At 57.8% G+C, this 22,600-nt stretch overlaps 2 protein-coding genes across 18 annotated transcripts in view; one reads left to right on the top strand and one right to left on the bottom strand.

Annotated features, from left to right (window-relative positions):
- HADHA (hydroxyacyl-CoA dehydrogenase trifunctional multienzyme complex subunit alpha) overlaps window positions 1-8,093 on the bottom strand; it is a 26,965-nt gene extending 18,872 nt beyond the window's left edge. Inside the window, exons 1-6 of one of the 2 annotated variants that reach the window (XM_065055364.1) lie at window positions 7,959-8,093; window positions 3,618-3,659; window positions 3,460-3,530; window positions 2,587-2,720; window positions 1,164-1,302; window positions 68-187 (exon numbers count right to left, since the gene is read on the bottom strand). In XM_065055364.1, the coding sequence (XP_064911436.1) occupies window positions 68-187; window positions 1,164-1,302; window positions 2,587-2,720; window positions 3,460-3,530; window positions 3,618-3,659; window positions 7,959-8,043 (591 nt within the window). In that variant the 5' untranslated portion in view covers window positions 8,044-8,093. Of the gene's footprint in view, window positions 1-67; window positions 188-1,163; window positions 1,303-2,586; window positions 2,721-3,459; window positions 3,531-3,617; window positions 3,660-5,803; window positions 5,859-7,958 lie in introns of those variants that run through there. The other variant, XM_021282876.2, reaches the window with a different exon arrangement.
- On the top strand, window positions 3,128-22,600 carry HADHB (hydroxyacyl-CoA dehydrogenase trifunctional multienzyme complex subunit beta). Of its 16 annotated transcripts, none has more exons than XM_065055383.1 (16): window positions 3,128-3,131; window positions 9,695-9,771; window positions 10,146-10,187; window positions 12,037-12,133; window positions 12,960-13,004; window positions 14,215-14,314; window positions 15,449-15,536; window positions 16,100-16,287; window positions 17,330-17,510; window positions 18,474-18,595; window positions 19,079-19,158; window positions 19,248-19,295; window positions 20,023-20,110; window positions 20,630-20,704; window positions 21,153-21,317; window positions 22,034-22,600. In XM_065055383.1, exons 2-16 carry the CDS (start codon window positions 9,705-9,707, stop codon window positions 22,067-22,069), a joined length of 1,422 nt encoding a protein of 473 aa, XP_064911455.1. In that variant the 5' UTR covers window positions 3,128-3,131; window positions 9,695-9,704; the 3' UTR covers window positions 22,070-22,600. The 16 variants fall into 16 exon arrangements, with proteins under 16 accessions (XP_064911455.1, XP_064911446.1, XP_064911450.1 ...); XM_065055374.1 differs by having other exon boundaries at window positions 12,034-12,133; XM_065055378.1 differs by lacking the exon at window positions 3,128-3,131 and adding an exon at window positions 8,325-8,409 and having other exon boundaries at window positions 9,697-9,771.

Here is a 22,600-nt window from a genome sequence, read left to right as displayed (position 1 = left end):
GGGGAGCTCAGATCGGGAGCGTGCGATGCAGAAGGGGCTCTTGAGTGACGTTCTTCCTTTTACTCACCATCTTGGGCAGCCTCTGAGTGCCCCCCGCCCCTGGCAGGAGACCCAGTAACACTTCAGGTGTCCCCAGGATTGTTTTCTTGTCCTTTGTTGCTATTCTGTAGTGACAGGCGATGGCCACCTTAAAAACAGCAAAGAGAGAATAAAAGTTTTCCCTGTGAAAGGCCAGAGAGGAACCGGGCAGCCAGCACAACGGTCTCCCCTGCGCCCTGCCTCCGCGTCCTCCCAAACACGAGCCGTCTCCCGCCCCAGCGCCCCCGCTCCCCCTGTGCTCGCTGACGCTCCTTCCGGCACCAGAAGCGACGCAGGCAGGGGACAGCAAATGCGACGGGAACGTGACACGGCCAACCTGAGCCAAGCTGGTTTTAAACCTCATCTGGACCACCAAGGCTGAAATTCACTCCTTGCCCTCCGAGGATGGTCTCGTGTGCAGGTCAGCCCGGATATCTGGCTAATCACCAGATACCAAGGCCAGATCTGTCACCACAGCGCTTGCAAACAGCTGCAACTGCTTGAGAAACGGGTACGCAACGGAAGAGACTCCACTGCCACGAGGTTAATCTGTTCCAGTAACAACTTTGCCCCAGGAATTACCAGATTTTGAGTTTACAAAACCCTAAATGGAGATTGCGAAGTGGCGAGCGACAGAGCGGGGTACACAGGTCGGGGTGGAGCCCGGCCAGGTTCCCACGCGCAGCCCGCTCGCAACAACCTCCAAAAGAGGAGAAGTTGCTGGGATGCGAGACTCAGTTCATCTGAAAAGCTGCAATTTCCAGGCTGGACTCTGCCAGCAGCGTTTACCCAGACCCAGCGCCTGCCGGGAACAGCCGGTTTGCCCTGGGACGCTCCCATCTAAATATCAGCCTGGCCTGCAGATTCGGAGCTGACGAGCTCTCAACAGCACCACACAAATGAGCACGGCAGAGCCCGGCAGCACAACCAAGCCATTACCCTGCCACAGACTCATTTGAATGGATGTAACGAACGCAGCAGGTCTGAAATCCCTCTGGTAGTACGTGAATGTCCTGCAGGCACCGTTCGGATTGAGACCCGGCCTATCAATTCCCACCGCTTGTCAGACCCGGACGGTTCAATACCTCCAGTCCTCCTCCCAGGCAGGAGCCACTGATGGCAGCGACCACGGGCTTTGGAGACTGCTCAATCTTTTCAAGCATCTTCTGTCCTTCCTGAGAGAGCTGAGTCACTTCCTGAGCACTCTTGCAGGCTTCAATCATGCTGCAGGGAGGCAGAAAGGCTGGTCAGGACTGGAAAAGCACTGAGAAAACAGCAGTGAAACGGACAGTGCTGCCAGGGCTTTGTTCCCCTTTTCCCACCAAGCTCCGGTGACACAGACAGGAGCTATTCAGCGCCCTGGTCTCCGATTACCGGGCGCCGCGGGCAGGCTGCCGAGCGCAGGGCGGGCTGCCGGGCGCAGGGCTGCCGGGCGCAGGGCTGCCGGGCGCAGGGCTGCCGGGCGCAGGGCTGCCGGGCGCAGGGCTGCCGGGCGCAGGGCTGCCAGGCACAGGGCTGCCGGGTGCAGGGCTGCCGGGCGCAGGGCTGCCCTGGGCTGCACCCGCAGGAGCTGAATGAGTGTCCTTGTGGGGAGCCCAGGAGCGCTCTGGGGAGAGAGGAAGGTCGGAGGCAGACCCAGAGCCCCCGCCAGGCGGGCCGGGGGAGACCCGGGATCGCTCTCTGGAGGAGCGGACGGCCAGCGCTCTGACGCTGCACTCTGCCAATTAGCGACTCCCTGTGCCAATTATTCTTACAGAGACCACTGGCATTTGCCAGGCAGGCGAAATTCAGGGGGCTCGTAGTGCTGAGCCCAGCAGACAGCTCTTAAACACAGCCTGTCCTTTAACTCTGCTTAGCAGCTCTGGCTACCGCCTCCTTCCCACAACATGCACCAAGCCCCTGCCCCTGAATAAAGCCACCCAAAAAGGTTAAAAGGTTTTGGATTTGTAATGTGCCTTCTTTCTTTAGAGCTTTCTGGCTTTAAATGTCTTCAAACAACTCTTCTGTCCTGCCTGATGCCAGGACAAGGAGCCAACGGCACTCCAAATCCCAGTGAGAGCACCCACACAGGCCGCCCCACACCCTGGGAGAGTGCCTGCAGAGCCAAGCCCAGCCCAAGGGGCCAGGCTGGCAGGCTGCCAGCACTCAGGCCCAGCTTAAACCCAGTCCTGCATGTCAATGATCTGCTCTTGGCGTGTCCCAGACCAAAGGACAGCGCTCAACCCAGCGCCAGGGCTTTCTTGGCTGCGCCCCAGCACGCAGGAAGGAGCAACCAAGCGTTACAGCCAAATGGGGCTTAATGGCGAGCTGTGCTCCTCTTTATCAAGGTCCCAACCTCGTCAAAGCGAGTCTGGCATCCTGTGCACACAGATTTCCTCCCCAGCCTCTGCCCCACCCCCGGAGCTGTCAGGGACAAACCCCCTGGGCCCCCCAGCGCCCCCGAGCTCGGGCCCTGGACGCCGGGCTGCAGGGGAAGCTCCCGCGCAGCCCCCGAGGCCCCAGACTCACTCGATATCTGCTCCGGCAATGAAAGAGCCTGGCTTTGAAGAGATGAGGACGGCGCTTTTGACGGCTTCGTTGGCCCAGATCTCATTCATTACATCGGTAAACTCTGCGTTCAGCTGTCTGGATAGAGTGTTCACCTGAAGGCAGCAGATAAACACTGTAAGCAGGGAGCCCAGCAGACAGTGAGGTTTAACCTGAGTAAGTACTGGACTCAGTCATCAGAAAACCTGCACACAAGGCAGACTGACAACAAAAACCCAAAGCCAACAGTAGGTCTAAATACACTTTCAAAGCCAGGAGCAGCAGTTCTACAGCCTTTTGAGATTTGCCCTCTGAAAAGTAAAGGACTAGGCCATGCAGAAACTGGCCCAACAGCCAGGCCACTGCTTGGCACAATTATAACGCTCTGGGGGTGCTCAAATTGAGCCCGGATTTGCATCTTGTGTGATAATACAGCAAATAAAAGCCTCTGAGATGAAGCCCTGCAGCAGGTCACCAGGTAAGCCGGTATCAGGCAGCTCCTCCCTCGCCTCACCGAGCGCGGCCGGGTGGCCTCACACATCCCACGAGCTCCCAAGTTGGTTTTTTCTATGGAACAGACACTTTCCTTGACCATCTTGAACCCAAGAACCTCATAAGATTTAGCAGTATCTCATGTCAGTGAGAGAGACAAGCTAGCTTAGCACATACAAAACATCTCCCTGGGGCAATTTCAGATGTCTCATTAAATGCTCATTTTCCTACTTCAGCTCTGAAAGGCCGCAGGTTGGGCGAGTTCTTAGTCTTAAATCAGAACTTTCAACGTACAAGCGCACAACTGCCCTTGCTGCCATTTCCACCGGTTTGCCTATGAACCACAGCCAGCCACGGCCGTACCTTTGAATTGGGTGTGTTGAAGCGTACGACAGCGACGTCCCCTTTGATGTCATAGCTAACGTGGGTTCTGGCTGGAAACAAACCGAAACGCGTTATCAGCTTCTGCTCCGCGGGCTCTCAGACAGCACCGAACTCGCAGAGAAAAGCTTTACACTTACTCTGAAGAGCCTGGGAGGTGGAGATGTTACGGCAAGCATAACCTGATGGAAAGATGGCACAGGCGTTAAAGGAATTCTCAGTAGTCTCAGCTTAACTCTGTGATTGCATCCTCCCCTTTCCCCTCTCCCGCCAAGCAAAGCGTCCCAGAGCCCCCGCGCGTGAGCCGGCTCCTGCTCCCGCAGCCTGACCCGTGTCTCCAGCAGAGCCCGCGCTGCCGGGGTGGCCTTCGCAGCACACGTTCCACCGCCAGCAGCGCCAAACCGGGCCAGAACCACCCAGAGGCTCCTTGCCAAGAGCGGCAGCGGGCGGCACAGGGTGCTCTGCCCTGCGCACACGGAGCGCGGCGCAGCCACAGGCCCTGCGGCGCGGCGCAGAGCTTCGAGCCCGCGAGTTAACTGCTGCGCCACCAAACACAGCCGCCCCACGCCGCCTCTGTGAGAGCACCCTCGCGCCGGGGAACGGCGCTGCCCCAACTATCAGATCCTCAGGTGTACAGCTGGAGAGCCTCGAAAACAGCACACGCAGTATTCATCTGTGCCCCCCCTGCCACCAGAATGCTTGATCCAGCTCCACTAATCACACATGGAGGCAGCTAGACAAACTCGTCTTGCTTCCAAGCGCTCTGAGAACTCAGCCCACGGTGTGAACGAGTTCTGTCCACGAGCGAAACGCCACTTTTCTGACTCCCAAATCCCAGATCTCCTTGTTCCGCTGAGAAATTGCACTTGGCCGGATGATTCCTCGCAACACGCATCTCAGTGCTGTTCAGATGACCTTGACCCGGACCGAGAGGATCCCCAGTACAGACCCCAGCAGGCGGAGGCGGCGCACCCGGGGCAGGGAGCACACGCCCAAACCCTCGTCCCGCCCCCACCCCGAGGTGCTTCCCTGCGCCCCGGTGCAGGGCTGCACTTTGCTCCTCTCTGCAGCGCCCCAGGTGCTGGCAGGGCACTGACCTTTGCTCTCCATTCCCGGGACGCCCGCGCGACGCTGCGCGGATGGAAACTCGGTGTCAGCCTGTCCCGGCAAACAGGTTTGCATCTGCCGGCGCGCGTCATGCGCCCGCGGTATCATTTTATAAACAAAGAGCGGACTGGTTTCCACTCCAAAGCTGCTTAAAGTATTTCTGGACTAGGACAATCCCCAGACTGCGATGGCCGCAGCCAGCATCAGTCCCCCTAAACCTTTTGTACTTGTGCAACTAAGCACCGGTGCTCGTTCCACACAAAACTGAGCGTGCTCTGACAGCAACTTGTGCGCCGGCAGCTGCTCCGCAGCAGGACAGATGCGCTTTCAATGGCACTACTCGAACTCAATAAATGCCACCTTTCTGTGTCCAAGGACTGAACCCGGCGAGGCGCAGCAGGGACAGCGACCCCAGCCGAGTCCCGGCCACCAGGCAAGCGACGGCGTGTCCCCGCACACCCTGAGCCAGGGACAGCGCAAAAACCGCACCGCCTGCAAAACACAAACTCCACTAAAAATAGGAAGGGGATGGCCTAATTAACTTTCTTCTCCTTCTACCATCTAACACACCTCCCGCTTTCACAGCAACTCCCAACAGACTGAGAGCTGCTGCCGTGAAAACCTTAAACCTTGAATCCCACTTTCAGTTCTAGCACAAAATATGAAGTAGGAATAAAATAAAAATAGCAAAGGCACAAGTGAATAAATGTCACTACTTTTTAAAACAAACTCTTTTGGGAAGGGCAATCTCATCAGAGCAACGGCTGCTCGGTACCTGAGTGAGGTTTCTTTAGCCCGACAGCGTTTCATTTTAGAACCCAGAACACTTCTGGAAAACACGTTCCACATGTAAAGCTAAAAGCGCAGTTACTCAGACGCGTCTGCTCTACGCACCGGTTCATCTGGCAGCACGACGGTGACCCGCCAAGATCAGAGCCATAAAAACCCTCCTGCAAAGCGCTGAAGGGAGCAGCAGCAGGACAGACAGACACCTCCACTGACACCCACTCGAGATTAAACCCCTGCAACATCGACTCCACTTTCCCCACTTCGGTCACTCCAAGTGAAAGACTGTCTGGAGACAGAGACACCGGCACCTGAGGGAGCTGCTCGCAGGACTCCGCTGGGAACAGCCCGTCCACACGGCCCTGCCGGCACCTGCTTCCTCCCGCTGTCTCTCCTCCCTGGGCTTTCCTTTGCCGTTTCCCTGCCCACTCACCTGGCCGTGGCACGGCCCTTGAAGTGGCAACGGCGTCCATGGAGGCCGGGCAGGAAAGCTGCCGGAGCCCTGGCGCGAGCCCGGCAGCAGCAGAGCAAGCCAGCGTGGCTCGGGATGGCTGCCCGCACTCCGGCCGGTGGTGCTGAGCACCCAGCCGCCCCACGGGAAACTCCAGAGGAGCCCAGCTGTGCTGTCCCCCTGGAAACCCTGGAGGAGCCGGGCTGCGCTGTCCCCTGGAAACCCTGGAGGAGCCGGGCTGCGCTGTCCCCTGGAAACCCTGGAGGAGCCGGGCTGCGCTGTCCCCTGGAAACCCTGGAGGAGCCGGGCTGCGCTGTCCCCTCGGGGACCCGCTGGCACCAGGAACTCCACAGGAGCCGGGCTGTGCTGTCCCCTCGGGGACCCGCTGGCACCAGGAACTCCACAGGAGCCGGGCTGTGCTGTCCCCTCGGGGACCCGCTGGCACCAGGAACTCAGAGGAGCCGGGCTGTGCTGTCCCCTCGCGGACCCGCTGGCACCAGGAACTCAGAGGAGCCGGGCTGTGCTGTCCCCTCGGGGACCCGCTGGCACCAGGAACTCAGAGGAGCCGGGCTGTGCCGTCCCCTCGCGGACCCGCTGGCAGCGGCATGTGGCCCGGCACGCAGGGCCGGCTCTCCAGCTCCCAGCCCTGCCCGCCTGCTGCCCCTCGGCCAGCCCTGGAGAGGTCTGCAGCCAATTTCACAAACGCTCTGTTAGGGCAGAACAGCGCTATTAATTACGTGAGTGTTAGGAGGCTCAGCGCAGCTCCAGGACGGTTTGTGATGAAGAATATTGTCCATTACAGCCAAGGACAGCCCTCGCTGGCGCTGCCGCAGCCCTGCTCGCCGTCATTACCGCAGCCCTGCTCCCGGAGACACCGGCTCACCAACAGACTCGCTCCCACAGCACAGGTGAGACAGCTGTGAGGTTAAATAAAACACTGCCAGACTGCCGCTCGACACCCATACCGGACTGCGACGTCCTTCGAGGTGCAGAACGGAGAACCGCCCTGCCCGAGCCCGCCTGGCCCTCCCGGGGCAGCCGGTGCCTGTGCGCGGCGGCACCGAACAGCCGGGAGCAGCAGGCCCTGCCGGGCCGGCACATCGCGACGGAGCCTCGCCCGGCGGCTGCAGACACTTGCACACCAAATAAAGACCGACCTCCCGCACACGTGCGGGGACACTCTCCCCCTCCACGCAGGGACACCCCCCCAGACACAGCTGCGTGCCCGGAGGGCGGCCCGGGATCCAGAGGGACAAGGACACGGGGACATCCCCGGGCACGCACACGCAGCCATACGCACAAGGACAGCGTCCCCTGCCGCGAGCTCGGGCGCCCAGGACAGCCCTGCCTGCTGCGCCTGTCCCCGGGCGGGTCACGGGGACCCCACGCGTGCCGGGACACGGGGACCGCGGCCACACACACGAGGGCAGGTCCCTCGGGGGAGCAACCCCCCGTGGGGACACTCACACAGCCCGTGGGGACGCACACCCCGCGTGGGGCGCACACACACACACACAGCCCCCCCGCGTGAGGACACACACACACACACACCCACCCCGCGTGAGGACACACACACACACGCACACACACACCCCGCGTGGGGACACACACACACACCCCGCGTGGGGCGCGTACACACACACAGCCCCCCCGCGTGAGGACACACACACACACACACCCCGCGTGGGGACACACACACACACCCCGCGTGGGGCGCACACACACACACACCCCGCGTGGGGCGCACACACACACACACACCCCGCGTGGGGACACACACACACACACACCCCGCGTGGGGACACACACACACACACACACCCCCCGGGGATCCCCACAGCGCGGGGGCACAGACCCTGCCCGGGGGGTGGGGACGTGACGGGGACCCCTGCGCGCCTCGCGGGCTGTGGGGACAACACCCCCGTACGGACACACACGCGCGCACCCCCAGGGACACTCACAGGACACCCCACCGCAGCAGCCCCGCCCCACAGCTCCGCCGGGAGCTGGGGGACCCTTCCCCGGTGCCGCCCCGTTCCCACAGCCCCGTGACACATCCCCCGCCGGGGGCACGTCCACGCGCGGGCACAGCGACCGCCGCCCCGCGCCCCCGCGCCCCCGCGGCCCCGCTGCTCACCGGCGGGCGGCGCGCGGCGCCCCGGCCCGTACTTGGCGGCCGTGAAGCGCCCCAGGCTGCCGATCGCGCGCACCGCGGCCGCCATCTTAGCTGCGCGCGAGGTCGAATGAGGGAGAGGCCGCCCGCGGGCTCGGCCACGCCGCTCCCCTCCCGCCCCGCCCCGCCCACGGCTGCCCGCGGCGCTGCCTGTCCGGCCCGCCCCTCCGGCTGCAGCCTCTCCTCTCTGCTCTCTGCTCACCGCGGGAACTCGGATGTTTTTCGTCCGTACCGAGAGCCAGCAGCGGGCAAGGGAGCAGGAGAGAGCGAGCAGGGGTTGAGGGACGGGCGGCGTCCCTCAGGCGGGCTGTAGGGCAGCCCGGCGGGCGGGGCGGGCGCGGGGCCCTTGCTGAGTGACGGCGCGGCGGGCAGTGGCGGCGGCGGCAGAGCGGGGCGGTGCCGGGCGCGGGCGGAGGTGCGGGGCGGCCGGGGACGGCGGGTCCCGGGGGGCGGCGGGTGCTGGGCTGGGGAGTGGCCGGGGTGCCAGTCGCGGTTGGAGGGGCAGCGGCAGTGAGTTGTGCTGTACGTGAGGGACGGGAGCGCGAGGGAGGGTGTGAGTGAGTTTGGGGGTCCAACGGGGCCCTGTGAGTGCGTACCGGGGCTGCCCGTGTGCGGCTGCGGGGCGGCCCTGGGCTCTGCGGGGCCGGGCGGGAGGGGCGTGGCGCGGGGTCACGGGTGGCTGTGGGCGCACGGGTGTGTGTCCGGAGGTGTCCGGTGGGCCCGGTCAGCAGCGCCGCGCGGGGGAGGCGGGGCCGTGGCGGCTCTGGCGGGAGCTGCGGCCCCGGGAGCAGCCGAGCTCTGCCCGTGGGGGGCGGGCGCCTGTTGCGGGGGATGTGGCCGGGGCTGCGCGGGGCTCGGGGCTGGGCCCGCTGAGGAACCGCTCTGGCCGGTTCGGGGCGGGCTGGTTTGTGGGCTGGCAGCGGCAGGGGCTGAGGAACATCGCGTGCTGCGCCGCCCGCGCGAGCTGCAGAAGTGGAGGAGCCGGCAGCGTGTGCTGAGCTTCGAGAAGCCGCGGTGCCCGTGTGCCGAGCTCGGGACTCAAACGCGTGCGTTTCTGGTGAAGAGAGCGCTCTCAGCTTGAACGCTAGAAGCGTGGCAGGGCGAGGTAATGTCGCTGTGAAGCAGCCAGAGAACTGGAGCTGCGGGGACCCTGTTTTGTCCCGGGCAATAAAAAACTGCAGAGGAGCATTTGTTCTTAGGGAAACCCTGGTTTGGAAGGAGCTTTGGGAAAGGTACGGAGGAAGTTTTTGGGGCAGCGGATTCCATCTTGTTCTCCTTCCTGTGGGGGTGCCCAAGGGAAGTTACCCAGGTTAGCGTCAGCGGCTGGAAGGAGGGTGGTGGGGTGACATTGTGCTGGGGAGAGCGTGCCACGAGGGTCACGCTGGCAGCGACGCTGCCCGGGCACCGGGACAGCTTTCCAGGGGTGAGCGGTGGAACAGCGAGGGAGGGCAATCCGAAAGTGTGCTGGGTCACTGGGGAAGTCAGGGTTTATTTACAGGGACAGCTGCGGGCCAGTCACACGCCACACTACTCCTGTGCTAGATTCTGTTCAAAAAGTGTAATAGGAACCAATTCTCTGCCCTTGGAGCAGCCTCTGTTTCTTCACTTGCTTGGCTCTGCGTGAAGCAGGCCCATCGCTTACCTTGAAGTTGTTCCAAGTAGACCAGGGTGGACTAATACCGGTCTTTCTCCACCTCTCTAGATACCAAAATGAGTTCCATGCTGACCAACGCCATCAGAAACCTCCCTGCCTCCTCAGCATGGGCTGCCAGGGTCTGTAAGTACCTTTACGTTTATTAAAAGCTTGAATTGGTAAGACATAAAGTTCCGGTTCAGGTGTTGGGTTTGGAAAGGATGCTGGTATCTGAATCTGTGTTCTGTTATCATCTTGGTTTATTTTTTTAATTGCTAATTCCATTATTGTCCTATTTTTCCCTTCCCACACCAGATGTGGAAGAATCTCCTGTTAATGGGTGGTATGAACTGGGTCATTTTTATGAACAGAGTAAACTAAAAATATCTCGGAGATGATCGGGTGGAGTTGTCTTACTGTAACACTATCTTATTTTTTTAACTGTTCGTACGGGAAGTAGGAATGTTTTTAACACTTCAGGTTTGACAGACCTTGTGTTTTCATGTCGTGTTTTTCAGTTGCTCGATCGCTCAGCTGCTCTTCCCAGTTACAGGCCGCAGGTACAGTGAAAACACCAGGAATATCAGGGGCTCTGTGCTGGAAAAGACTGGGTTTGAAGCCACCTCCCGCTTCCAGAGTCTCATGTGGCAGGACTCGCAGAAGGGCAGTGCAGGCTGCCTCAGGGCGGGTGCCCTTCTTGAGCTGCAGGCAGTTAGAGCTCGGGGCAAACCCGCGCGTCCCCGGCAGCCGTGCCCAGCCCACTGCTCACCCCACCGTCACCTGACGGGCGGCTATTTCTAGAACCTGGACAGAGAGACCAAAGTCGGGATTGATAAACTGCCGTAACCAGACCACTTGCCCGGAGGGGAGGGGCCTGTCCCTGAGCAGGAGAATCTCGTGGGACTGGCGGTGGGACCAGCGAGGGGGTCGGGTCGCGGTGCAGCTGCTGCGCACACGGCGGTGCGGGGTGTTAAGCTGTGGCCATTACAAGCGGTCAGGGTGACCTGGCATTCCGGGATTTGCTGGGGCGGTGGCTCAGGTGACACTAACGCTTTGAGCTGCCTGCATTCTGGAAGCTGGTCTCGGCAGCAGCTCCCCTCGTCCCCTTGGCTTTGCACAGGGAGCCTTCTGTAACCCAGGCACAGCGCGGGAGCTTCATCCTGGTGCTCACGCTTGCTTGAGCACGGTATTTAGCTGGACTTAATCTGCTTTTGTGAGTTTTGTCCTTTTCTGGCTTGTAAAAGGAGCTGCCCCGTGCTGCCATGTGTGCTCACTAAAATTTGCAGGCCTGATGGCGTTAGGAAATTGTCATTGCTCCAGCAGAGCTCTGACAGCAGCTGGATGAACGAAACTGTGTCATGACGTGGTTTGGCTTGAACCCGAGGTGCTCTGACACCTTACGGAGAAGCAGCAAGTTACCCAGAGCAGCTCTGTGCACTGTTCTTGCTGCTGCTTTCCTGCAGGAGTGCAAGTCAGTTGACTTCTAGAACTGGGTTTTGGTTTACCTTGAGTTATCTTGTCTTTACTGTGCCCAATCGTTCCCCACATCCAACCTCAACCTCCCCTGGGCAACTTGAGGCCGTTTCCTCTGCTCCTGGCGCTTGTTCCTGGGGAGCAGAGCCCGACCCCCCTGGCTCCAAGCTCCTTTCAGGCAGTTCAGAGATCAGAAGGTCTCCCCTCAGCTCCTGTTCTCCAGCTGAACCCCCAGGTCCCTCATCCGCTCCATCACACTTGTGCTCCAGCCCCTCACCAGCTCCGTTCCCTTCTCTCCACTCGCTCCAGCACCTCAAGCCCTTTCTTGGCGTGAGGGGCCCAGAGCTGCCCCAGGACTGGCGGTTTGGCCTCCCCAGGTCCCAGCACAGGGACGGTCACTGCCCTGGGCCTGCTGGCCACACCAGTGCTGGTCCCAGCCAGGATCCTGTGGCCTCTTGGCCCCTGGGCACCCACTGGCTCGTGTTCAGCCGCTGTTGACCAATGTATAGGCTGTTCCTGTGGAAGGGGGGGTGCTGTTTACAGTCCTTGCTGCTCCCCAAGTGACAGATCTCACTCGGGCTTTGGATCTGCTCCAGCTCATCCCCGCGTGAGCTCTGCGGCCCTAGCGCTGTCTCTTCCTGCGGCGTCAGTGCCAACAGGCTGGCGGTCTCGTGCCTTTGCTCTCGGCTGTGCCGTGGCCTCGGTGGAGCTGGAGGTGAATCTCTCACTGAAGGGGCATATACTGAGTTGTTACCTCATTTCTCACAGTTTGCATAATTAACCAGCCAGAGGCAGGATTGCAGCCCAGCTGTCCTACCTGCTCTGCTTTTGTCTCAGGCACCAAAAGAGAACAATTGCCCTAGTTTTCTGGTAGTTCTTGCAGGCTCTTATTTCAAGCTTGTGGTGTTCTTGTTCACATCGCTCCTCTCTTAGCAGTCCAGCCTAAGACCAAGAAGACCTTAGCCAAAAGTGGCGTGAAGAACATCGTTGTGGTAGAGGGCGTCCGAATTCCGTTTTTGCAGTCTGGCACCACGTAAGTATAAAATAAGAAGAAAATAGATGCTGACTTGGTTAGTAGTAGAATCTTTATGGAAGCTGTTGTCTTGTTCACTTAAATGTAGTTATTCTAATGCCTAGAAGTACTGAAATGACAGCGAGTTAGACTGCTTCAGTTATTCCAGCTTCCCTAATAGAACAACGTGATTTGGAGAAGTTTGCCGATGTATATGAATTCTGAGAAGAAGGAGGGTGCACATTGCGCGTCTAGAGGATGTTGGTGAATCTAGAGAGATAAAGAGTTTCACAAAACCAGCAGGGCAGGTGCAGAGAATCTGCTGTAGACACTTGTGCTGACACCAGATTCACAGCTGAGTTAGGACCAGGCCTAACCTTAGGATGGGTGGGGGATTTTGTTACTCTGTTACTGCTGCTTTTCAGTGTTTTTAGTACGGCCCTTGTGTGTTGACCTGTACACAGTCTTCACAACCCAAGGTTTGAAATGTTTGCTTATCACAGGGTGGTTTGTGTTGAAGGACCTTCCCAGCCCCCAGTCCCCTGCCATGACAGGGACATCTGCACCAGCTCAGGGTGCTCAGAGCCCCGTCCAGCCTGGCCTGGGGTGTCTCAGGGATGGTTCATCTACCACCTCTCTGGCCAACCTGGGCCAGGCTCTCACCACCCTCAGCACAAACCATTTATTCCTCAAATTTTTAATTTAATTTACAAGACTACAAATGCAGTGCAGCGTTGCTGCCGTGTCACCGGTTCTCTGCTGCTGATCTGTGCCCACAGCAGTGGCACAGACGTCTCCATCAGTTTTTGACACCCCTAAGTTTCTGCTTCTCTTCTTTACCTTCCAGGTATGCGGATCTTATGCCACATGACTTAGCAAGAGCTGCACTGCAGTAAGTATATAAAATACCAGAAGGGCCCAGAAAACTCTCTTGTTGAGCTGCTGGGATCCCAGTGTTGGTACGGTGGCTTCAACAGATCTGGAAGCCAAGGCTTTGTCTTTGTCTCTGAATGATATGAACCAGGTGCTTCATTTTTCATGGTCTGGCATTGCATTAGGAGGTGGCTTAAGCAGTGGGGTTCATTAGAGGCTTGTGTAAAGGCTGTTGTTACGCAGAGGTGGCGTTGCCGTCCTGTTTGACACATTTTCATTAATGTGAATTCTGACTGTAGTTTTCTGAATGCAGAGACTGGAGCTGCTGTTGGGCTGTGCTCAGAGTTCAGCGAAAATCCGTCTGGGCGATGCAGAGCAAACTAATGGCAATGAGAATAACAAGCTAATTCTGTTGCGTTGCCCGTCCCTGCCATTCTGCAGGGGTTTGACAAAGCCATACGTCGTTAGCAGCAGCAGCAGCAGCAGCGCTGTTGAGATGTGAGGATTTACTGGGGTAGAGGCGATTGGGGCGCAGGGAAGGCTGGTGAGTTTAGGTGCAGCCGTGCCAGATCTGAACGCCGCGTGTAGCCGACGCAGGCTGGTTCACTCGACAGGCAGCGTGTCAGCGGCGCCAGGGCCGCGTCCTGGGCATTGCGGGCGTTAACGTGCTGTCGAACAGAAGTTATTGGTTGAGGTGCCTTTAGTCTCGCTTTTGCCTTGTAGTGCTCAAAACTCCATTTGAACCCCACTGGCCTTAAATCTGTGCCCGCGGTGGGGCTTGCGTGTTCACCAGGGTGCTCCGGCACACTCTGCGGGGTTTTCTGACGGACTCTGAAAACGCACTGCTCGTTCTCTGCGTGTCTGCTGCAGTTTCAGGTGGTTCCTGCACCAAAGGGGCTGGCCCTGTTGCTCCCTAAGTTACTTCCTTCTGCCTTTAATTGTTATGTCAGAACACTCCAAATGGGGGAAGATACTGACAGCCGCTTCGGAGCGGGTAGAGCAGTTGGGTTTCATGAAATCATGTAATCCTTTATACTGATATTATCACCGTGATTATTTGCAGTCTTATCATACTGTCATTAAATACACACGCACACAAGATTCCTTGTGGGGCGGGGGCAGAAGATGCAGCTTGTTCTGCAGCCAGGCTGGGGGAAAGACGATGTTTGAGGACTGCGACCAGGTTATTGCTGACGCGGTGCAAGTTCTGTTTGTTCCAATCTCCTCAGGGGCTTGCTGAACCGGACCAGCGTCCCCCGCGACGTCGTTGATTACATCGTTTACGGCACGGTCATCCAGGAGGTGAAAACCAGTAACGTTGCCAGAGAGGTGGGTTCCGTGCAGCGTCTCCCCTGCGGGTCTGATTTCTGCAGCTGGCATGGAGATGACAAACATTTGCAAAAGAAACATTCCATTATTATGGTTCATTTAAACATTACTCGGGAGCTTGAACTGTAGTGCAGTGTTTTCTGTGAAATAACTGTGTGGGACTGTGCCTCCTGTTGAAATCTGCCACAGCTCAAGTGCATTTGAGTACTGGGAAGCCTCTGCTTGATTCTTCCCCAAAGGGAAGCTGCTGATCACTCTTAACTACCAGTTGGACTCAAATGCTGGTGTGTCCCAAGTGCCGGAGAGGCTGGGAGCATGCTCTGGTAAACCGCTGTGCTGCGGTATTCATTTGTTTTAGTTGGCCGATCCGATGCAGCTTTGAAGGACCCGGGGTGGAGTAGCTGGGCTGCCCTGTTTTCTGGCAGTCAGAAAGAACCTTGTCCCCTGCATAACGTTACAGGGGCAGCATGTGATTTTCTGTAATCTGGAGCCTGTGCTGTTGTTCTCCGCAACCAGGCAAAGCCGTGACGTAACCTGGGCTGGGAGGACTTGGGAGGTTGCGCGGCTTTAGCCTGGCGTGTGCAAGGCTTGCTCTGGTCACCTGCCAGTCAGATGAGGCTCTGTGTAATTTTAACTCGGCAACAACTGTTGAACTTTAAACCAGTTGGCCACGTCTCAACTAGGGAAGGTCTCGCTGCGCACGGCGCTCCCGGCGTGGGAGGCTTTGCTCTCAGACGGGCCGGACGAGACGCTGCCGTCCGAAAGCTGTTCTGTGCAGAACAAGTCAGGGCACCTCGGACGGACGGGTCTGAGTAACACCTTCCACATGCCGCCTTTGCGATTAAGGTGAAACAAAGATGAGGTCAAGTAGTTGAAAGCTCTTTTGAAACGGTGAGGTGTGTGATTAGTTTTTCCCTTGTTAACGAGGGGCCAGTGACTGTCTGTATAACACAACCGAGGGCCCGGCAGCCGCTCCTGTTCCCAGCCTGGGAGGGGAAGAGCTGCTGCGGGACTGCCCCAGTGAAAACTCCATGTGTTAATACTTGTTTGAGCTTAGTCCGCCGGGGCAGGAGGGAGCTCTGGCCACCGGAGCAGCAGGAGCGGGTTATAACAGTCGCTCTTTGTTGCTCGCAGGCTGCCCTGGGAGCGGGTTTCTCTGACAAAACGCCGGCCCACACCGTCACCATGGCCTGCATTTCTTCAAACCAGGCTATGACCACAGGTATGTCGCTGGAGCAGCCAGCCGGGGGTTTGAGACCGAACTCGGCAGCTCTCCATCCCTCATCTCGCTTGCATGGCTTAGTGATTATAAGTAAGCATCCCAAGAGATTCTGGAATGCAAGGAAATGGTTTCTGAACCAACAGAACATGATGCGAATTGAGTGTCCGCTGCAGACCTGCAGCGGCCTGACACCCTTTGTGTTCAGCGATAGTCTCTGCTCAGTTGGTAGCTCGGGAGGTAAAGACTTGATAAGCAAGTTGCTGCCTTCCAGGCTGCTTTCAGCTGTGACTCGGCCTAAACAGAGCAAAAAGCATTGAGACGCAGTTTCTGTCCCGAGTCACCGGGGATAGTGTTCGTGCGCGACCAAGAGAAGTGGAAGCGAGTTCCAGAACGAGTGTGACTCGGGACGCCTGTTCAACCTGCCCAGTCTCTGTTAAGCACGTGTTGTGTAACTCGGCCAAAACCAGGGGCTGGAGGAGGAAATAAGTGTCGTATCCACGTCACTGCCAGGGCCAGCGTCCCTTGTCCCGCAGCTCTCATGCGAGTCTCCCTCTCGCTGGCAGGCGTGGGTCTGATCGCGGCTGGACAGTGCGACGTCGTCGTAGCGGGGGGCGTGGAGTTGATGTCGGACGTTCCCATCCGGCACAGCAGGAAGATGAGGAAGACGATGCTGACCCTGAACCGAGCCAAGACCTTGGGCCAAAAGCTCTCTCTGATTTCCAAAATCCGCCCCGACTACTTTGCTCCCGAGGTAATTTTTTTCCCGGCGTTTAGATATTGAAGCTTTATAACGTGTGAAACAGTTTGATAAGGTGTAAAACAAGTGGGCTTAGGTCATTTTTTTAACCTCAACAGAGAGGATTTAAAAAGGGAGAGCTGGCTGCCTGGGGCTCGCTTTATTGGATGCACGTGGTTAAAACGGCAGTGGATGATGCATCGCGCAGCACTCATGGCTCTCTGCATTTATTCTTACGTGTTGGTCTCCAGTAAACCCAACTTATTTCAAAACTTCGCTCTCCTTCTGCGACTCCTGCGCGAACTGCTACAAAGTAGAAGCTTTTTCCCATGAAAGGGAAAAAAAACTTACGCAAGGGTCCTAAAGGGACAGAAAAAAATGTGTTCCTGAAATAATAGAAATAACACCCTTAATATCAGAGAGAAGCACCCTCAGTATATTAATTCAGCTGTTGTTTGGTGTTGTGGAGGTCGTGAGAGAGGTGAATTATGATGTGGTGATGCTGGGAAGGCAAAGCACTGTCCTCCTCAGCACCACCGAGCGCCGTGTCCGCGCTGCCGGCCGCCCCAGCGACGAGATCCGGGCTCCACACGAGACAGGAACGTTGCAGACGCAGGTGCGCGCAGGGATTTCCTGCGTGCCGCTGCAGGAACAGAAGCGAAGCAGAGCTCGGTCGCTGCCTCTGGTTTTGCGTGAAGAGGTGTTTGACAAGGAGTTTTCGGGTCCCAGGACGTGTTGTGTCACCTTGGCGCAAACAGCCCGGTCACCCTTCCTGGGGGAACGTGAAAGGCGCCAGGGGCTGCGCTTCGTCTGCGTGTGCAGATCAGTGCGGGTCTTGAGCCCCCGGGGGCAGCTGCGGTCTGGACCTCATTTTTACCCGTTTTTTTCTAAAATCTTTGCAAGTGGTGGCTCCTCTAAGAGTGACCAGGTCACTTCCAGCTCCGACACTAACTGCTCTGCTCAGTGAACAGGAGGGCTGTGCGGAGCGTAGCCAGCGCCCGAACTCGGAGCGCCGGGGCCGGGTTTCGCGCGCTGACGTGGTTGTGCTGTGTTGCAGCTGCCGGCCGTGGCGGAGTTCTCCACCAGCGAGACCATGGGGCACTCTGCCGACCGCCTGGCCGCCGCCTTCGCCGTGTCCCGGCAGGAGCAGGATGAGTACGCGCTCCGGTCGCACACGCTGGCCAAGAAAGCCCAGGACGACGGCTTGCTGCTCGACGTGGTGCCCTTCAAAGTGCCAGGTCACAGCACGCGGCTTTCATTGCTACAGCGCGCCAGTTCGATAAGGAAATACTTGATTAGAGAAGCGGGGGAGGTGCTGGGGTCAGATTCCTAACATTCTGGGTATCCTGTGGGTTTGGAGTCTCGTATGCTGTTTCCCTGGAAGACTGCTGACGTAGGAGGATGTTTCTAAACATGCGTATCTAAATATATAAAAATATCCTTGTGTATCTAAATTTTGTCACAAGGGGAGTCAGCACGGTTGGCCCGGGAACCCCCCTGCTCTGCCAGTCAGGCAGCAGAACCCGTCGTTCAGCCCAAAACCGGATCAAATCCTTGCCGGGTAAACCAGGCGCGGGGTGGGAAGAGCTGGAATGGGACGTGCGCGGCAGAGCCCTGCGGCCTCGTCAGCCAGCGGTTGATGTAACCCCATTAATTCTGGGCGCTTCTACTCTGTAATTAGTTTCCTAGACAGACCTCACGTTTATAGATCCACAGTTACATGCAATCTATACGCTAAAATTGGTACTTTCTGTCAACTATACCAAGTGCCTGAAGAAGGCAGTTGAGGACACGTGTATTGGGTTCTTCCCAGTGCTTTTACTGCCTCAAAATCTGGCACATAGATGTATACTGACTTAGGCCCAGTTGTCCAATTTAGACTTTATAATCTGAATTTCAGTTCTTTTATCAGCTGGGTTTTCCATGCAGTATTTTCTTACAGTAAATAGAGTGCACTGCTTCATTTTTATAGTCTTGAGGGATAAAGTAACGTAGCTTCTATTTTTAAGTGCTGGTTTCTTAACCATGTTAAATATCCTGATACCATGAGTGGTTTTCCCTTTTTTCCTCCTCCCGCTTCTCATAAAAAACACAGGTTTTGATTTTGTGTTTTTCCCTGGACTCCTGAACTGCAAACTCAGGTTTGCTGCTGGCTTTCCTACCTTCATTGTTTGGGGTTTGGTTTGTTTTTTCATCAACAGGCAAAGAAACAGTAACCAAAGATAACGGGGTCCGTCCCTCCTCCATGGAGCAGATGGGGAAGCTGAAGCCGGCTTTTGTCAAGCCGTACGGAACTGTCACCGCTGCCAACTCCTCCTTCCTGGTAACGCGCCTTCCCGGCTCCGCGAGCTGGGTGTCTGCTTTACCCTCCGACTCCCCAGGTCCAGCACAGGGACGGTCGCTGCCCTGGGCCTGCTGGCCACACAGTGCTGGTCCCAGCCAGGATCCTGTGGCCTCTTGGCCACCTGGGCACACGCTGGCTCATGTTCAGCCGCTGGCGCCAACACCCCCAGGGCCTTTTCCAGCCGCTCTTCCCCAGCTGCAGCGTCCATGGGGTTGGTGTGAGCCAGGCACAGGACCCACACTTGGCCTTGGTGACCCTCAGACAAGTGGCCTGGGCCCATCAATCCAGCCAGGCAGATCCCTCTGTATGGCCTTCCTGCCCCCCAGCAGATCGACACTCCCCCAGCTTGGTGGGAGCTGTGGGTCTCTCTGGGTCCCCTCCAGCTGCCTCGGGAGGGCCGTCACGCTCCTTTGTGCGGGCTGTGTTTGCACAGTGACCTCACGGGGCTTTCTGCTCTTCCAGACGGACGGTGCTTCGGCAGTTCTGCTCATGTCCGAGGAGAAGGCTCTGGCGATGGGATACAAACCGAAGGCCTACCTGAGGTAAAAAGGGGCGGCTGTGCGCGGCCTGAGCCCTGTTCCGGCTTCCTTCTGCTGCTCTTTCTGTTACTGACCGTGTTTCTCCCGTGCAGGGACTTTGTGTACGTGTCCCAGGATCCCAAGGACCAGCTGCTGCTGGGGTAGGTGGCGATGATCAGGATCATCCCCTGACAGCCTGTTCTGGCGCAACAGCCTTCATGTGCCTGACATGTTTCATTTTTGGGAAGCGTCTCATGAGCTCTTACGTCTCTTGTGGCCTCCCAGAAAGGTGGGAGAGCCGCTGTGTGAGCTGTGACTCGACAGAGGGAGCTGGCTAGCGTGGGAGATGGCTGGGGCAGAAATCCTTACCCCGATTTCACAGAACCCCAGAGTGTCAGGGCTTGGAGGACCCTGGAAAGCTCATCCAGTGCAATCCCCCCATGGAGCAGGAACACCCAGATGAGGTTACACAGGAAGGTGTCCAGGCGGGTTGGAATGTCTGCACAGAAGGAGACTCCACAACCCCTGGGCAGCCTGGGCCAGGCTCTGCCACCCTCACCCCCAACAAGTTGCTTCTCCTCTTGCAGTGGAACCTCCTGTGTTCCAGTTTGCACCCATTGCCCCTTGTCCTGTCCCTGGTTGTCACCAGAAGAGCCTGGCTCCATCCTCCTGACACTGCCCCTTTCCATCTTGATCCCCAGGAATGAGCCCCCCCTCAGTGTCCTCCCCCGGGGCACTCACAGTAGTTCCTGGGGGTCGTGTTCCAGTTGGAGCGGGGCAGGCGAACTCTAGAGAGCAGGGACATAATGTGGGTCGCGGTGGGAAAAGGGGACGATGATGAGAGGAAACATATTAACGCAGAACTCCTGTTCCTTGCCTCTTCCTCAGCCCCACGTACGCCACTCCCAAGGTGCTGGAGAAGGCTGGTCTGAGCTTGGCCGACATCGATGTCTTCGAATTCCACGAAGCTTTTGCTGTAAGTACTCATGGCGCTGAGGGTGCCCCGAGCTGTAACGTGCTGCTCTGTTTTGTGTTGGTGAGAGCCCTTGTTGAGACCGTCACTAAATGTAGATAGGGTATCATTCTGCATTTATGTCTGCAGATAAATACCGTATGTATTTTAAATATGTAACAATTTTACATCGACACAGTGCATGCTAAGAGTGGCTTGTGTTGCTTGAAGTCACCAAAGAAATACAGATTCTTGTAAAGTAACACACAAAGAATATCTTGCTTTCCCAAGGCCCTGTGTGAAAGAAACCGCTTGTGTACATCCCCTGCTGACCGGGATCTGCGTTACTGTCCTGGGGCGCTTGTTCCTTGGACAGCGTGTTTTTCTCGCTCAGGCCGAGCTCACGTTGATTAACAGGGCTGGTCCTGTCAAATGCATTTGTTGCGCTGGCTGCAGCTGCTCTCGAGGTGTCTCCTGTCTGTCCGTGGCCTTTCCTTGGAGTCTGCCCTCGCCTTGCTAATGTTGCTCCTCCCTCCCTCCCAGGGGCAGATACTGGCCAACCTGAAAGCGATGGATTCCGACTGGTTTGCACAGAACTACATGGGCAGAAAGTCAAAGGTAAGAGCACGGGCAGGAGGTTTTTATCTTTAGTTTAACTTCAGGACTGATTGAATTCCCCGCTGCACAGCAGGGCTTTTGTTATGTTCAACGAGGAGACGCGATGTCTCTTGAACTCTGGGTTGGCAAACCCCAACTCGAGCAGTTTCTTTGGCAACGATGCTGTTCCCACTGTCAGCAGGAGGTGGAGATGTGGAGCCGTAACTGGTTGTTGGAGTGGAGGGAATTAACACGGGTGGGAGGTTCAGCCCTGGTGCTTTCTGACAGCTGGGGGCTCAGCAAAGCCTCTGCGCGGGTTTGTGCTGCCGCTGGGCGCCTGGTCCGTGCGGCGGGGCGCCTGGTCCGTGCGGCGGGGCGCCTGGTCCGTGCCGCAGAGCCCCTCGTGGCCGGGCTGGCCGGGGAGGTCTGGCAGTGCCGCGGTGCAGCGGGTGACCGTGTGTTCCTGCAGGTCGGAGCTCCTCCTCTGGACAAGTTCAACAACTGGGGCGGCTCCCTGTCGCTGGGACATCCCTTCGGTGCCACCGGCTGCCGGCTGGTCATCACCGCTGCCCACAGGCTGAAGAAGGAGGGCGGGCAGTACGGGCTGGTCGCTGCCTGTGCTGCGGGAGGGCAGGTAACGCCGCTGTGCACTGGACCCTCTGCGGAGGGAACGGGGGACAGACTTTTGAGCAGGGCCTGTTGTGACAGGACAAGGGGTGATGGTTTAAACTAAAGGAGGGAGATTCAGGCCGGACATGATGCAGAAATGGTTTGTGCTGAGGGTGGTGAGAGCCTGGCCCAGGTTGGCCAGAGAGGTGGTGGCTGAACCATCCCTGAGACATCCCAGGCCAGGCTGGACGGGCTCTGAGCACCCTGAGCTGGTGCAGATGTCCCTGTCATGGCAGGGGGCTGGGGGCTGGGAAGGGCCCTCCCACACAAACCATCTGTGATTCAGTGATTCCCGAATTGTGGTTTATGAGCACTGTTCTTCTCATCTTGGGAAGAGAGATCTTCCCAAGGACAATGGGTGAGGCGGTTCCGCAGCCCCGCAGGCTGTGCCAGGAGGTGACTGGGGGCAGTTCTGTAGCCTGAGGGCGCCGGTCCCAGCGTGTCCCCCTCCCCAAACTCTTCGTTTGTCCCCGGCAGAGCCGGACGCGTGCGCCGGGCTGGACTGCGCCGCCTCGGCCGAGGCGCGTTGTGCTGTCTGTCCATCGAACCACCAGAACCCTCCCCGTGAACAGCTCTGCGTTTTCATCTCCCCGTTTACTTCAGACAGCCAGGAGATGGGCATCTGGTGTGTGTGTCTGATAGTTCGTGCTTTTGGTGACTGTTCTCTCCTTCTCTCTCCAGGGCCACGCGATGATCGTGGAGCTCTACCCTCAGTAGTGGGACGGGGAGGTGCCGAGCGCTCAGTGTCCTGTGCCTGGCGATGCCATTTCAATGCACTAATGAAAACACACACACGGTCCTTCTCGGGAAGGATTTTTGGTGGCCTTTGTAAATACCCTTTTAGCTACTCAGCTGCTGATTTTCAACTAATGAACACGCCCTAAGAAATATTCCGCTTCCTGGAGAGTAAACGTTAAAGTGGCTTTTAGTCTCTGCAGGGCCCCTGTAACCTCTCCCATTTCTGCTCTAACTCTTCAGTAACCAGGAGGAGAATAATTGCCAAGTGTGTACAGCGAGTTGAGCTTGGACAGAGGGAGGTTGTGAGGTACTGGAGGTCGGCGGCTGAGACGCGAGTTAACCTGGCCTGGGAGGGAATCAGGGTTTTCTAAAACACGAAGCGAGTAGCCTGACCTGGTTTGTGAGGAGGACGTTTGCTGCACGGTGCCCAAACAGCAATGGAATTAGCAGATTGCTTCTGACAAGTGAGCGTTGCTGATGTTAGCCACAATAAACAGGGAGAAAAAGAAA

Source organism: Columba livia, chromosome 3, assembly GCF_036013475.1.
Source record: "Columba livia isolate bColLiv1 breed racing homer chromosome 3, bColLiv1.pat.W.v2, whole genome shotgun sequence".
In the NCBI taxonomy this organism is placed as follows: domain Eukaryota; kingdom Metazoa; phylum Chordata; class Aves; order Columbiformes; family Columbidae; genus Columba; species Columba livia.
Note: the sequence above shows the minus strand (reverse complement) of the source record. Positions and strands in the feature narration are given on the sequence as shown.

Bases quoted from the DNA above. Each gene is read 5' to 3' on its own strand.
- HADHB (XM_065055374.1), top strand. From the start codon at position 9,705: ATGAGTTCCATGCTGACCAACGCCATCAGAAACCTCCCTGCCTCCTCA. The intron at 15,537-16,099 runs GTATGTCGCTGG...TCTCGCTGGCAG, and splicing joins AAACCAGGCTATGACCACAG to GCGTGGGTCTGATCGCGGCT. The intron at 19,296-20,022 runs GTAGGTGGCGAT...CCTCTTCCTCAG, and splicing joins AAGGACCAGCTGCTGCTGGG to CCCCACGTACGCCACTCCCA.